The sequence below is a fragment of the Hippichthys cyanospilos genome, chromosome 2, assembly GCF_059441005.1.
Source record: "Hippichthys cyanospilos isolate Australia breed blue-spotted pipefish chromosome 2, RoL_Hcya_1.0, whole genome shotgun sequence".
NCBI lineage: Eukaryota > Metazoa > Chordata > Actinopteri > Syngnathiformes > Syngnathidae > Hippichthys > Hippichthys cyanospilos.
The window spans coordinates 34460494-34477196 of NC_142370.1; the positions used below are offsets into that span (position 1 = coordinate 34460494).

General features: G+C 40.9%; 2 protein-coding genes across 5 annotated transcripts in view; one reads left to right on the forward strand and one right to left on the reverse strand.

Moving 5' to 3' along the window:
* Positions 1-1182, reverse strand: part of agrn (agrin) — a 294106-nt gene extending 292924 nt beyond the window's left edge. For all 4 annotated transcript variants that reach the window (XM_088403131.1, XM_088403140.1, XM_088403158.1 and 1 more), the window contains exon 1: positions 755-1182. In XM_088403131.1, the coding sequence (XP_088259257.1) occupies positions 755-973 (219 nt within the window). In that variant the 5' untranslated portion in view covers positions 974-1182. The remainder of the gene's footprint in view (positions 1-754) is intronic.
* A 10468-nt stretch (positions 1183-11650) lies between these two features.
* Positions 11651-16703, forward strand: part of mtor (mechanistic target of rapamycin kinase) — an 83361-nt gene continuing 78308 nt past the window's right edge. Inside the window, exons 1-7 of the mRNA XM_088405649.1 lie at positions 11651-11781; positions 12099-12241; positions 12391-12499; positions 13405-13637; positions 14582-14782; positions 14855-14989; positions 15789-16064. Coding sequence (XP_088261775.1) covers positions 12113-12241; positions 12391-12499; positions 13405-13637; positions 14582-14782; positions 14855-14989; positions 15789-16064 — 1083 coding nt within the window. The 5' untranslated portion in view covers positions 11651-11781; positions 12099-12112. The remainder of the gene's footprint in view (positions 11782-12098; positions 12242-12390; positions 12500-13404; positions 13638-14581; positions 14783-14854; positions 14990-15788; positions 16065-16703) is intronic.

The following is a 16703-nucleotide window of genomic DNA, read 5'->3' on the forward strand; positions in this document are numbered from 1 at the left end:
CTTCTCCCACCATGTTCAATCATGACGGAAATATTCAACCAAATTGCTTATGGCACTTTACATGATTGATGAGCAAAAAAGTATAAGAAGGTGTTGTCATTCCCTAAGGTTGGTCCTAAGTTCCTGTGCTTTCTAATAAATGACACCAGGTGGTGTCCAAACTATGGCCTTGGGCCATTTGCGGTCCGTCAGCCATTTTTGAGTGGCCCTCGAGAGATACTCAAATTTTGCCATTAATACATCGATGGCATATTTTGGAGGACCTTTCTAAACATGTAAAAATGAAAATCACGACTTAAAACTAAATTAGCGCCAACATTCCTCTTCATAACGCTGGTGATTTAGGTTCCCTCCGCTTTTGGTGCAAAGTGTGAGCAAATCACATGGCTAATTCTCATTTAACCCCATTAAGAGTGCACATCTTGTGATTTTTTTTTATCGATGTTTTGACTGAACGTACAAGAAGATGTTTTCTGGTGGTTTACGGGGTCTCTCAACGCCCCAAAGATTTGTAAAATTCTAAATTAGAGAGATGCCAGGTATCAGCTGTTTATGCATAAATATATTAGATAGAAATAACTGTTGTACTTATTAAGCATCCTGTTAGGTGCGTCAACGAAGTGCCAAGGACTTGTTCCTTGTTTCCGAGCAAATACGCAGCGTTTTTTGCAAGTTTTTCTGCGTGCGGCAGGTGTACTGATTTGCAAGCTGCGAAAAGCAACGAAGGAACGCGGAAAGCCGGAGCCGAACTCACCTTGCAAGAGTACGTGTTGTGCACCGGGTCCATGTTTATGATTTCGTCCACCGTGCCCGTCAGAACGACGTTGGCCTCTTCTTCGCGGTCCTCCAAGTTTTTCTCCGGGCAAGCGGCCGCACAGGACCGCAGCAGGACCGCCAGCAGCCCGGCGAGGAGCAGCGTCGCCCCCCGGCCGGTTCCGAATCCCCTCTGCATGATCGCCGGCCGATTTCGCATAACTTTTCTCGAGATGATTGATTGGATCTGAATTGTCTGAACCCGGAGAGAGCGAAAAGTCCGAATGGGTTCGAACGGCTTTGAATCGGGGCAACTTCCCGAGCGGCTACCGGTGAGTCTGGCCGCTTCGGCGCATCTGCAGCCGGGATTGAAATTCTCCTTTCCGCCGCCGCCGGCTGGGCTTGGATGGAAGAGAGAGCTCGAGGAAGGAGGAGGAAAGGGGGAAGAGGGCTCTCTCGAGCGCGCTATCTCTCTGCAGGAATGCAAGCGCACTTTGCTCACCCCCTTTCTCACACACACACACACACACACAGATTTGCATGCAATCTGAATAGCTGATCCCACAAGTGTGTCTGCCTGTGTGTGTGTGTGTGTGTGTGCGTGCGTGCGTGCGTGCGTCGTCTGGGGGGGTCGTGGGGATGGCAGAGCAAAGCGGTTGGTCAAGTGCGCCCCCAGTCGCACAGACGACGTCCTTACCATTTTTAACGGTCAATTCAAGAAGGGAAAAATCGCGAGGAAACTGAACAGAAACAAGGTGAGCTACATCAGTACTGCATAATCACAACAGTAAAAAGAAATAAAAAGGGAAGGAAATGCAATTGATATTTCTAACATTCTAGTTTGTGATTTGGTCACTATTTACTTCTATTTAGTTTTTTATTCTTTTATTTTTCTTACTTCCCCTCACTTTATATTCAGATTTTCAGTCCATTCATTTTTCTAACTTTCCCCGTACTTGTTATTTATTCATATTTACTCGTGGTTACTATTTTCTATATTTACTTATCTATTCGGTTATTTATCATTCGTTTGTTTTTATTATTTTTTTCCTCACTTTTTACTTTATTTAAACGTATTTGGTTATTTATTATTCATTTATTTTGTTAAGTACTTTCGTCTTTAGTTTCTTATATCTACTTGTTTATTTACAAATTAATTTATTAATATTTACATTGATATTTATCTAAGATCTCATTAAAACCTATATTCACAAAACAAAAGATTAAAATGTCTTGCTCTTAGGCAAAGGCTCTCTGAAATATATATAAAAAAAAAATGTATAGGTACAGGTATTTCATTCGTAATTTTAATCCTTATAAACTCTCATTGTGACACTTTATGGGCACCCAAACTCCCCCTGGTGGTCAAAATATTGATTGTCAATTCCACTATGTGAAGGCTTTTTATATTAATTTTGAAACTAATAATCGAAACGCTAAAATTAAAACACTAAAATTCTGTGATTCATCTGTGTAATTTGTTTGATGAATTTGTAGAATTTTATAGTAAACTGGTTTTGGTTGGAATGGTTTTGTGTGGCAAGCGAAATAGCTCAAATTCTAAATGAAATCTTTCTTCTTCTGTCTCCCTTTGTTTCCTGTGAGATTGCCCCCTGGTGGCTTGTAAAAGAAACCGCAGCTACAGCATACCGGACTACAAACTGCAGGGTTCAAAGCTTGAAAAAAAAGCACCGGCTTATTGTCCAAATTAATTAATAAAAAGTCTTCCGAAACATTCACGCTTTCATTCCAACTCCAATTCAATTATTTTTATTTGCAAACAGCAAGTCAGCGAGTAGTTCTTTTAATCCCTAAAACAATTTTCTAAATCCAGATACCACACAATTACAAGAAGCGTTTGCGAGTTGCAGGAAAGTTTTACCTACTGTACAATTTATGGCTGAGGATCCTAAGAAACCAAATTCTAATGCCGCACAGGCCTGGGCTAAATACACGCTGTGACATATGTCATTTCGGACGCACGCTTATATCATAAAGCTTTTATAAACGTATAAATGATACCACATGGCGATATTCTCAGGGCTCCGTTTGAGAACAGACAGTGCGTCAATTTCTAGTCCTTCAAAGCTGTAATTTTAACAAGGCGTCTATTCCTGGGGTAAATGACAGGCTTGACTCCGCGCAGTTGCCGAGGAGATATTTGGAGAAATTTGTTCCTAAACCACATTTTTCACAAGTGTTACTTCAAACAGACGAGCTTTTTGTCCGTAAAATGACAAAAGGTGAAATCTTTTGGATTGCCGGGGGAAACCGGCTTGCATAACGCTCTCTCGCTGCTAATTGTTGAATTCGCTGCGCCGTGAATAATCTGACGTATCCATAAAATGTAAAATCCAAAAGGACATCAACGCGCGAGGCCTGGAGCCGGTCCACGAGTCCAATATTGGTCTGCGATCCAATTCTGAGGGATTGGAAGTGTGCTTTCTTGGCAACAAAAACGTTTCAATACATGCAGAGAAAAAAACAGAAATAACTTTTTGCAGTGAGATTTGCTTTAATTTTTTAAAGCCCAGACATTCAATCCCAGGGATTTATTCTATGAAAAAAAAATCTATTAAAAAAAATATGACTTTGGGATTGTTTAAAAAAAAAAAAGTGATTCAAATCTCATGCAAAAATAAAAACAGAAGCAGCTTCTTGCAATGAGAGTCGGGACTTATTAACTCAGTAAATCCCAGATATATTTTTGCATTTTTTAAGGTTTCGATCATTCGATCTCAGGTACTTTTTTTTTTTCAAATGTTTTGTCTAAAAGACAGCCTTCAAATGTTTGCTACTAAGAACTGAAGCAATCAATTCCTCTAGGTCATAGGTGTGGAACTCCAGTCCTGGAGGGCCGGCATCCTGCGTGTTTTCCGGTTTTCTTTCCCCAACACACCTGATTCAAATAATTAGCTGATTAGCAAGCTCTGCCGGAGCTTCGGAATGATCCCAATCATTTGAATCAGGTGTTTTTGAGGGAAAGGGTTTGAAAACATGTTGGATACCGGCCCTCGAGGACTGGAGTTCCACCCCTGTGCTCTAGGTAGTTAATTATAAATAAGCGCCAAACCAATGGATTGCTTTACTTAGTGCTTTATTATCTTTGTTATTACAATACGGGTGGGTGAACGGTCGCTCGTCCCTGCGTGCCCTGCGATTGGCTGGCAACCAATTCAGGTAGCCACCAAACTGCATACTTTCTGAATCAAAGAAAAATAGAATTGGGACGGGCCCCACCAGAGAGTAAAGCATTTGACATTCCTGTCAAAAGCATTGGGATAAAAGCAGGTGTGAATCCCACGCTCGTGTATGGACTTGACAGCACAAAGCAGAGAGGCCCTCCTGGCAAACTGTCAGAAAGCTAAACATTGCTGCAACTGTTTGTCCTCGGAAAGCCATGCTTTCCTTACGTAACTCCGAACCGGGCAATTATTTCCTATTTACGGTTGGTGTACCTCCAAACAAACGAACGAGCGATTAAACGCAAATGAATAAATAAGAGGGGTCACCGTGGCTGCTTCCTGTGTGGAGTTTACATGTTCACCCCATGCCTGCGCCTGTTTTCTCTGAGTACTCCAGTTTCCTCCCATATTCCCAAAAACATGCAGGGCGCGCATAGCGGACGCTCCAAATTGCTCTTGGGTGCGTTTGTGATTATGAACGGTCGATGGTGTGTTGTGTGTGCCCTGCGATTGGCTGGCAATCAGTTGAGAGTACACCCGAAAACAGCTGGGGGGCGCTCAAGCACGCTGGCAACTACGGTGAGGGAAACAAAACAGATTATTTATTAAACAGATGCATAAATAAATATTCAACCGGCATTTCGTCCAATCTTTTACATCAACGCATATCACATCCAAAGAGAAAGCATTGAAATATGCTGCTTGGGAGCTGAAATTTCACCCAGGTCTTGACAACATGTCAGAGTTCAACATGGCACAACCACTGAGTTATCACACCACTGGGAATGTACCATCCCTTTGCTAAAATATTGCAAGAATGACAAAGAAGAAAATGGCCCAAAATGGTCACAGTACACAACGGTTACATTTAAATGCAGTTTTCTTGTTGTTATTTGTTTTTTAACTATTCTAACACATTTTCTCAAAGTACCTTTTGAAGAAGCAAACATGTTCTTATGACTTGTGCCCCTATCAGACTTCAACCCTTACGTGCGTTAAAATTAACCTTGGAACTCGATCGGAACAGATTCAGAACCTAAGCTGGACACACGATGAGGTGGATGTTTATTAATTATTAAATAAAAACGCACTCTTGTATAAAACGTGCTGGATTTGTTCTGATTTGCATGAAAGCAAATTTTTCGCATCGCATATTTCTCGGCTTGGACTCAAGTTAAAACGCTGTCATAAATATGCTCACAAAGATTCCTTGGACAAATTCGTTTGGGCAAAAATATCTTGCGCAAACATCTGGAGGGGATTCTCAGTTACATATTGTACAGTAAAATCCAAAAGGAGAGAAATCACAGACAGCCCAGATCACCGCTTCAGCAGGTGTGCTCAGTTATTTATGTTTTACACATCGTGTGATATCACTTACGGGACTCAAATAATATACGCTGAGAGAGAAGCGTTTTGGCGGCGCGATTCCCCGACAATCCCGGTGAGCCGCTTGGGTGTAGTAGTGCAGCTGCTTTTCATCACAAGCGTTCTCGCGAGATTTGCATACAATTTCACTCCTCAAATTACAGCACAGTCTTGCGTGTTCTCGGATGAAAACAAATGTTGTAGCGACGACGGGATGCGGGTAAGGATGTCCGTTGATCTGCATTGTATATACTGTCGCTGAGTGGGATCCTGGTATCTCAAAAATGGCATTTTAACATGAGCATTTGAAAATTAGCGCATTTCTCAGAATACAAGTTGACCCCCCCCCCCCCCCCCCCCCGACCAAGTCAAGCCGTCTTTTCCTTTTCATAATGCATCAAAATACGCTGAAAAAATTTTTCACGCAGCCTTATCATTGACAACAAACAGACAATTAGGCGGCGCTTGACGAAAGTGCATTTTTGTGACGTCCTCTGGAAACGCTTTAAAATGGATGCATGCAATATCGAAGGAGAAGCATGTATACTCATTTTAAGCCTTGTAAATGGCATATTTCTTATTCGGCTTTCGAATGAATGTTATTCAAACACAGATATGTGGAAAAAATTGGTCTTTTTTGAGTCATGCGGTTATAAGTCGACGCCCCTAATATGGTGGCCGAAAATGAAAAAAAACTCGACTTGTACTCTGAGAAATACGGTAGCTAAAAATCAATGTTTTGAACGAATGGCATGATGAATACGTGGTTTACAAGACATGTTTACAATGCCTAATTACTATTTCACCCATTCAGTGCCTTCCATTTTCTGACTGCCCTTCACTACTTGAAAACAAAAAAAAGAAATGAATTAACATCGTTTGGAAAGCTTAGACTTATGAAAAACGCGTAAAAATACGTCTTTGGGATTGATTGAGATAATGGTGACATTTCCCCCCTTGTGCAGTATTGTATCCATTCCTTTGATCTTTACACGGAAGGCATTTCACAAGATTAGCATTGAAAGAAAACACTAGGGAGCTGAAATTTCACCGCAAAGTCAAAATTTAACATGGCACGACCGCTTAGTTATCACACTAGCAGGAATGTGGCATCCCTTGCCTCCAATACTGCAAAAATGGCATGAAAGAAAATGACCCAAAAATGATCAAAATACTGCAGACGAGTTATACAGCTAACTCAATGCGTCACGGCCACAAATTGGTCCGAAGTCGCATTGCAAATGAGCGTCTCATATATCACAGCGATAGCTTTGATGTTTTCAATGATTATCCTCCGCGGTTCTTTGGCCCTCGTGGCCACAGTTGCAAACATGAACATAATTTGCTGCCCACGCTCAGCCTCATGGTTAATAACATTGCCCTTGACCATGTAGATAGAACGGCAACATACTTACAAGAAAATGTCATCCATCTCCACTAGCCATTTACAATATTCCTGGAACGCAATTTATGCTGGCTTTTTCTCTAATGGAAACCTGTAATACATTCCCCGCTTGATCTTTGGCAGGTGCTCGCCATTGTCCATTAAGAGATGAGTCTTCAGTGAAAGCCTGCGACCACAGTGCAGCCTACATAGTCAGGTTTCAGTCTGTTACTCTACAGTCAAATACTAAGGCGTTAACTGAAATAAAAATGGAATCATGTTAGCTCCATTAAGCCAGTTTTGTGGCGGGTAAACTGCTAACTTTGCAAGGAAACTTAGAGGAGAGTTAAAGACACAAAAACAGACAAAAATGGGCGTTGAAATGGTGTAAGTTTCAAATGGTGCTCGGCGGAGGATGAGAAGCACTGGATGAAAGCAAGAATGCCATCTACGACAGCTGAAATGTATCAAAGTGCTTCATGAAGCTTCATTTTCCCATGACTTCCTTTCGCTAGGTCAGTGGTTCTCAAATGCGGGTACTAGTAACCAAACAAACATGCAAATATCCTTCAAAAATAATAATTGAATTAAATAATTGTTTAAGGAAAATATAAGTTCATAAAATACATTTTATGTTCAGTAGGTTATTCATTTTCATTATTTTAAAAAGCCAGATTCTCACCCATACTACAATGGTTCAACCCAACTTGTCATGCGCCACCTCTCGTTACCTGTCGAGTTTATTATTTATTTTCTGAACACATCTCTACTTTGATTCCAAAAGAGTACCATTTAAGTTGAATATTTTTCTGTGGACAAATGTTTATTTATAATTATTTCTTTTGAGAACAGGTCTGACACCTTATGTTGATTTTTTTTTTTTTTTGGGGGGGGGGTGACAAATATTTATTAATAAGTAATTAATGATTTATTTTGTGGAGAGATCTCTCCTGTAATCCCAAAACAGGACGCTTTTTGTTGAATATCTTTCAGTGGACAAATGTTTATTTATAATTATTTTCTTTTGAGAAAAGATCTGACACTTTACGTTATTTTCTGTGGACAAATATTTATTAATAATTAAGTTAATGATTTATTTTTTGAACAGATATATACCGTAATCCCAAAACAGGACACTTTACGTTTATTATTGTTCTTTTTTTTGTTCTTTTTTTTTTTTTTTAGAACAGGTCTGACACTTTATATTGATTAATTTTTTTGTGGACAAAATATTTATTAATACTTAGTTATTTATTGATGTTAACCGATTTCTCCTAAGATCCAAAAGAGGACGCTTTAGGTTGATTTTTTTTTTTTTTTTTGTGGACCAATACAAATGAAGTTTGAAAGGGTCTAAAGTTTAATAAATCAGACACAGGTGGCTTGTTTTTATTCTTTTTTTTTTGTACCCCAAAAATGCTTTGCACTGCTTGGTTGAAAAGTCAATTCACAGGAGGTACATCACCAAAAATAGGTAGAGAAGCCACTGTCCTAGTGAATGGGACACGAATTAACAATAGCGTTCGATCTCAACCAGTTTTTTGACAAGGCTTGTGCGTGTATTTGTAACTGCCCTTTAAGTTAGCGAGCGGGGCTTCCGCGTGCCAGAAAGGAGCTAAGAACAGGGCCCAAAAAAAGTGCAGCATCACCGTGACTGCCCCCTTTACTCGGTTTGGCTCTGTCCAGTCGCATTAGCTAATTGCACAGCCCAGTGTCATTGTACCACTTTATGCCCTGTCATTAGACAAGTTGTGCTGACTCAAACGTTTATTTTCCACGCTGCCGTGATGCTCTTTGAGCTTTTTCCGCAAGTCCAGGTTGTGACCGAGCATGCAGATTATTTCTGCACACCGCGCACGAGGTGAGGAAGAAGTTGGACCGCGTGATAGCCGGTCAGTCACAGAGATCATCGACAAAGAAATGATAACATAGCTGAAAACTATGAAGGACAAAAAAGGCTTCGTGACAAAACAAACGACCAAAATGCTGAAAATTAGTGATGGGAAAATCATATATTTTTTCCTCCTCTAGAAGGTCCTCTTAGTTTGAAGATAAAGGGTAGTACAACGAAACTGCGTTACATGATCCTCGAATCTTTTAACGGGACTCAATGGAGGAGCTAAAAGGTATCACACGAGCTTCACGAGGCTTCGTTTTTGCATCATTACTGAAAGCAGTCTACAGTGGGTATAGTTGAAGATCAACAAACTCTCTGACCTAAAAAACTGACCTGAAAATGACCGTAATGTTTACATCTAGTGATGGTAAAATGAAGCCTCGTGATCTACTTGTGATATGTTCTTTATTCCTCTAGATGGTGCTCTTGAATTCAAGATAAAATCTGGTGCCATGGAAATTACTTATGTTTCCACTGAATCTTTAAACCAAGACTATCTAAGGGGCTAAAAATGATCAGAATTGCTTCACGAGGCTTCGTTTTCCCATCCCTACTGAAAACAGCCCACAATGGATGATCCACAACGTTTTTCAAAGTTTCTCTGTCTACAACGCACCTGATTCAAATGATCAGCTCATCAGCAAGCTCTGCAGGAGCTAAAACAGTTATGCTAATCGTTTGAATCAGGTGTGTTTGAAGGAGAAACAAAGCAAAAACTAAAACCATAATAGTAAAAATAAAGAATATAAAAATAATGCACCATGTAAAAATTAAAAAATGAGTCCAAAAATCAATCAATCAATCAAAAACTATTCCGCTCCTTGAGGACAGGAATTTGACATATACAAGACAGATCACAAACGCTGTATGACAAAACAAGACCATATAAGGGGCTAAAAATGATAACAAGTACTTCATGTCCCATCCCTACAGAAAACAGTCCACAGTGGACAGTCCACTGCATGTTTTCAATGTTTCTCATTTTTTATGTATTTATTTATTTATTTATTTTTACGATAATATATATTTTTTTTTGCCATGTAGTGTTTGCTATGTCTCCTACAAACACACCTGATTCAAATGATCAGCTCCTCAGCAAGCTCTGCAGGAGCTAAAAAAATCATCCTAATCATTTGGATCAGGTGTGTTTGAAGGAGGCATAGCAAGAGACTACGTCGCAAAAAAAAACTATTATTGTAAAAATAATAAAAAAAGTAGTCAAAAATAATAATAACTCAATAATAAAAAAAAATATAGGCCCTTGAGTTGTCGAGAAAGCAAAACAAATGACCAGAATACTAATAACAGACTCAAATGAGTCCACATGAAGGACAACAAACACCATATGACAAAATAATGGAGCAAAACAACATATTACAAACTATTTGGGAATTTTGCTCCACAATAAACAACGAGATTGCCTGTCCTAGTGAAAAATATGAACACGTCTGGATACACTTGTGGGTTGTGTCCAGGTAGGTGATGAGAGCCGCCCCCCAGCCCCAAAAAACAGATGTTCTCACCATGTGAATCCTTACTCAGGAATCTGTGACTCATCCACCCTCCCTCCCTCCACCTTCAAGAAAACCTCCTAACGTGACATGAACGTGATCGTTGGGGATCGGGGGGAGCGCTGCATGACAAGTGGGAAGGAAGTGTGAAGGTGCGAGCGGATAGCAGATCAACAAGCGGGGTGAAAAAAATGCAGGCGTCGGCCCACCTTTTCAACAAGGATATTCCCTCTTGCTCCGTCTTTACTTAATGATAGGCTCCATCAGTGGGAAACTATTTCGAAAACACGTTGGGGTGAGGAGGCAAAATAAACATGGAATCAAAGCCTCCAGTTGATTCAAGTTGGCCAAACATCCTGTCTGCTGCTTCCTGTCCAGAGGTGGTTGTCGGGACAAGTGTCCGTGCGCTTGTAGAGCACGTTGAAGTCAAGTCATTCTTTCCGTCGGGCCCGCCGATTGAATGTGACCTCGTCTCATCGGTTAAAAATGTTCGGCTCGTCCGACGTGAGGCGACAAAGGAATCTCTCGATCTTACGTATAGTTTCCAAGAGTTTCAGAATCCCACCTTCATTTTTCCGACCCCACCCCGGACCGGAAGGCGAAGTAATGAATTATTTCCGTTTTATGTACTATCTGAGTCTAAAATATATTGTAATTCCCCAAATATAAGACGCACCTGTGTATAAGACGCACCCGTAAATCTCTCGTCTGTTAAAATACTTACAATGTGCGCCAATGAAGAGAATTCTCGTCAAATACGTTTTGTTTTTTTAATGAAAAAGTAGCTGACACCATTGACTAGTGCTTTAATATTAAGCCAATTGAGCACTGTAGTGATGAGCTGTGACCACTGGATGACAGTGTCGCTCATGTTGGAGAAGCAAGCCACACATACTAAAAATACATTACGTACTTGTAATTCTATGTAAGGAATGGAAATCAGTCTTTGACATGATACCACCCATGTTTACATTGACATAGCACACAATATTTTGTCGGTCTTCAATGAAGAGTGAAAAGGCAAAAAAATCGTTTGACATCCCCTAGCCCATCCAATTACTGTACAGTAATTCAAGCAGGGAACCCTTGGAATCTTGAGGATTTTTTAAACAATGAGTTAATTTCATTTTATTTTGATTTTTGTGACCATAAATTTCAGACTATAAGCCACTACTTTTCTCATGCTTTGAACCCTGTTGCTTAAAATCCAGTGTGGCGCGTATTTTACTCACCAACACTACTCGCTATACTACTTACTACCTGCTTTTTTTTATTTTGTAAACTTCAGTATGGTTTTGTTTTGTTTCCGCAAACATTTGCAAAGACGGTCCTTGGAAAACTTCATTTACAAAAAGGGGTCCCCGACTCAAGGTAAAATTCAGATAATACTCAAGAGTTTTGCACATTTTTAAACCCAAAATGATATCATTCAACAACTTATTTACCAGTTAAGTGTGTTGCTTTAAGAACTCAGCCTGACGCTCCAGTCGTCGCTAGAGGGCGGTAACGCAGCTCTACACTGGTTTGACGCCCGACCAACAAACTCCACTAGGCGAAGAAGAAGCTCCAGCGTTCTCTGTTCATCAACTAGCTAACCTTGCACCCAATTTAAACCCCAGTGTCCCATTATGAGGGATCTTCTGCAGGAATCAAGTAGTGTATAAGTTGTGTGCCTGTAAGAACGTAAGTAAACGCAAATGTGATTATGTTGCCATAAAGATCTGCTGCATTGTAAGACCGTTTCATCTTAGCGCTAGCTGACATTAGCAAAACATTAACATCGATGGTTGTTTATGGTATCAATATGTATCCTGTTCGAATCGATGTGCTGAATAACGTAGACATTTTTGAGATAATACGTTAACTCCATTGCTGGTAACTATAAACGTAGTAACATTAACCAGGAACGAAGCGACCGTCAGCTAGCAACTCACTCGTTCAAACTAACCCATTCAAAAGTCTTGCAATTGATTTCTTGAATTATGTGCGTGTGAATGCAGATCAGGCAATCAAAATGGTGATCATGTCGGGCACAGCCACTGTGCTGCAGCAGTTTGTCAGTGGGCTCAAGAGTCGAAATGAAGACACCAGAGCTAAATCTGCCAAGGATCTGCAGCACTATGTGACAACAGAGTTGAGAGAGGTAAATTAGCTGTGAGGCATTCCAGCTATCCATTGACGAAAATTGCACTTACTGTTGATCTCATTTTGTCCTGAAAGGTAATGTAATTGCAGTGCGTTTCTGTTGCTGATGTTGACTTTTTGTGTTTGTGGAAACACTGGTTTCAACAGTTAAGTCAAGACGAAGCCACCACGTTTTATGATGAGTTGAATCACCACATATTTGAGCTGGTCTCCAGCTCGGATGTGAACGAGAAGAAAGGAGGGATTCTCGCCATAGGTGAGCATATAGAATACAATAGCTTCGTTGTTTTGTACAGCAGGCACGCAACAACTTTGGTAGCACTACTCCGATTGGTGCTTATTACTTAAAATTTGTATCTTATATTTTGTCAAATCTTGAACTAATGGCTGATTATCAAAGTAGCCAAGTTTAATTTGTAAAGAACATTTACAAAGTCCATGGTCAAACAAAGGGCTGTACAATAAAATAACAAATACATACAAATAAAAACATAACAAAGCACTTAAAACAAGCAAATGAAAAACACAGAAAATGTAGGTGTGTCACTGTATCAGCATGTGGATTTGGGATGGCATGGCTCAGTGGTAGAGTGGTCATCTCCCCAGCTATAATGACCATGCCAAAGTGTCCTTGAGCAAGACATTCAACCCCCAGTTGTAGTTTATACAGCAAATGCATAACAAAGGAGACTGAATTAAATCAGATGATTTAAAAAAAAAAAACTTGAAAAGTGCAATCCAAGTAAAGCCCTTTGCGCTCCACCCCAGATGTTTAATAAATAAACATCTTTTTCTGAACTTCAGAATGACTTGATCCTTCTCTTGTTGCCCTCTGGGTGGCGCTACGGGGTTTCCAAAACACTTGACAGACAGACTCTAAAACAGCTATTTCCCCACACGCATTAATGCTTTGAATAACAATAAAAAAACAACTCACTTAACACAAAAAATACTCTTTTTGAAACTAGGCTTTTTTGAAATGTATTCTTTTTATAGTTCCTATTGAATTTGCACCAATAGGATCAGCGCTCCCAATTTTATGGAATGCCAGCTCTACAATGACAATAAAAACATTCTCTTCTATCCAACTCTGTTGTTGAAAGAGCTCGTACTTGTTGTATTCTACGAAAGGCTCAATGCGTGGCTGATATTTTTGCACAGTGAGTCTGATTGGAGTTGAGGGAGGCAATGCCACCAGGATCAGCCGCTTTGCCAATTACCTGCGCAATCTGCTACCCTCCAGCGACCCAGTGGTGATGGAAATGGCTTCCAAAGCCATGGGTCACTTATCTATGGCAGGGGACACCTTCACGGCCGAATACGTGGAATTTGAGGTGAAGAGGGCGCTGGAGTGGCTGGGAGCGGACAGGAACGAAGGCAGGCGCCACGCGGCGGTAAGTGCCGGTACCGGCGACATTTGTTTGTTGGTAAAATCGACTTGCTTTTCATTTGTGTTTGGATGGAACCGCTAAGCTGTGATGTCTTCACCGCGACTCAGTTTGCAACATCGGTGCCTTTAGGTGGCTAAAAAGTCTTTACTCATATCTGGTAGTAAGTGAACAGTGTCCGGTATGGATGAGTCGATTTTGCCTATAGCATAAGGGCTAGGCAATAATCTGATTATTTAGATTAAGTCGTCATTTTAATAGTCGAAGATTTGCAAAGGCTAATTTGTGAAAGTGGAATTCTGCAAAAGCGGCAGAATGCTTGATATCGGGACATTCAAAACGTAAAATTACGTCTTTGGGATAGAATGGGTTCATATGATTCCCAAATTTTACAATTACACTTGCTGTGGACTGGAGATGACATTTTGTGAAAGTGGAATTCTGCAAGAGCGGCAGAATGCTTGATATCGGGACATTCAAAACGTAAAATTACGTCTTTGGGATAGAATGGGTTCATATGATTCCCAAATTTTACAATTCCACTTGCTGTGGACTGGAAATGACATCACTTGTGTTGAATGCTCAGGTAACGACTAATCAGTTATGAACATCACATGACTCAAATAAATGTTTGATGGATTAATTACTTCCATTAAAATCCTAATTGTCCAGAAGGATTGATCAAAATGAAATCTTTTACTGAGCCATATCGCACAGCAATAACATACCATTTAACCAAGTACTACTGTGCATTTCGGTTAAAAATAAATGAATTAATAAAGGGGTTTGAGTACTATGTTACACGTCCATATTTTAAAACGAGAGTAACAGTACAATGCAGTTGAGGATTTGACATCTTTAAAGATCACTGGAGTGAAGTTGGAATTGTAGAGAGAACCTTTTTAAAAAGTGGGAGCATAGAAGTAAAACTTTTTTGTCTTTTGTTTCAGGTCTTGGTGCTGAGGGAACTGGCTGTGAGCGCGCCGACCTTCTTCTTTCAGCAAGTGCAGCCCTTCTTTGATAACATCTTCTACGCAGTCTGGGACCCCAAGCAGGCCATCCGAGAGGGCGCCGTTTCTGCGCTGCGGGCGTGCCTCATCCTCACCACGCAGAGGGAGACGAAAGAAATGCAGAAACCTCAGTGGTACAAAGTACGGCCCTCTTTCGTCTCACCTCCGTTCCGTTTTGAACGCGGGTCTCGTCAAGCCGCCCATTTCTTTTAGCAAACCTTTGACGAGGCGGAAAAGGGCTTCGACGAAACCTTGGCTAAGGAGAAAGGTATGAATCGAGACGACAGGTTCCACGGCGCCCTTCTCATCTTGAACGAGCTGGTCCGCATCAGCAGCATGGAAGGAGAGGTGAGGCGCAAATCCGTTATGTTTACGTGCGCTTCGGCCAATCGGGTTTGCCGCGATTACTGTATTTTTCAAGTAGATCTGGGGTTGTACGACGCCCTTCGTCCCCATTTTTACGGCAATTTGGGCGAATTTTACAAAAAACCCGAGTGTGAGTCGATCCCGGATTTTAGTGGATGCATAGATATATCTTCACTGTCCGATTAAAACACATCAAAGCGTGTGCTAACTCTTTCAGTGCCAAGCGTTGTCGGAAAAGGCAGCCCGCTGATCACATCTTCACACTCCCATCAAATGGTCACACTTCATCTTTACAGTGTTCAATAAGCTTAAAATTAAGAGGCGTGTCCTCACTATTCTTTAAAGTATAAAATTCAGAGTCGCTGGCAGACAACTAGTAAGAGGATGGCTTGTTCTCATTATTTAGCAATGTTTTGGCTATTGTAGCTCGTAGTGTGCGTTAATGAGGGACAGAGCCATCATTGGTGTTCCGACAGCGTTTCGACTCAGAATTATTGATCCCGGAGGTCCCAATCTGCCGCCGTGTTTCAAACGTTACTTAACTCTCGGCTGGTCGCCGCCGCGTATCATTTTACGCCTAGCGGATGACGTGATTTGACTTATTTGGCAGTCTTATGTTCTTCAAACACGGTGTCTAGAAAATCGGTCTGGTTTTGAGTTATGCGGTTATAAGTCGATATGCGCGGTGGAAAATGAGAGGAAAAAAGAAAACTTGACTTGTGCTCGGAAAAATACGTCCGATTTGACTGGATGCCATGTACTGACTGTAACGGTCCATCAGCGCATGCGCGAGGAAATGGAGGAGATCACACAGCAGCAGCTGGTGCACGACAAGTACTGCAAGGAACTGATGGGATTCGGAACCAAGCCCCGCCACATCACCCCGTTCACCAGCTTCCAGTCGGTCCAGCCTCAGCAGTCCAACGCTCTCCTGGGCCTGCTGGGCTACAGCACGCCGCAGGGCTTCCTCAGCTTCGGAGCTACACCCGTGCCCGCCAAGAGCTCGCTGGTGGAGAGCAGATATTGCCGGGAGCTCATGGAAGAGCGTTTCGAGCAGGTTCGGCCACTAGTTTTTCATTTGAAGCTATTTTGTTTTTGGTCTCTCTGCTTATGAACTCATTGTATACCATTGAACTTTTCCCTCTGTTGTATCTTCCAGCATATACATTTATTGTGTGTGGCACGTGCATGTTTTGTTTTCAATAGAGTTTGAGAGCTCAACATTGGCCAAAAATCATTTTGGTCAGCGGTGATGTTTCCTATAAATTCTGTGACATTCAAAAGCCAGCTAATACATTTGAGCTGATATATTGACTGGAACAACATTTTTTATTCATCATGTGCATGTGCACATGCGTTATTTTTAATAATTGGAATCTGCCCAGTGGCATCACCACTTTTCCCTCTAAGATGTGCGAGTGCACAATTACGCACTGCTCTCAACCTATCAACGCACAAGAAAATGTATACAACACTTTACAAAAACAAAAATCAAACATATATCATATTGAGGGTCTCATAAAACATGTCCCAAATCTCTGACTTGCCGAAGGGAAATTAAACGTCATCTTACGGGGCGTAATTGCTCATGGAAACCTTATTTTTGCATTATGTATGTAAATGTACAAAAATTACTTTTCGTGTGCGTTATATTTACGCCATAGAAGAATCCTTAACTATTCAGACTGCCGGGAAA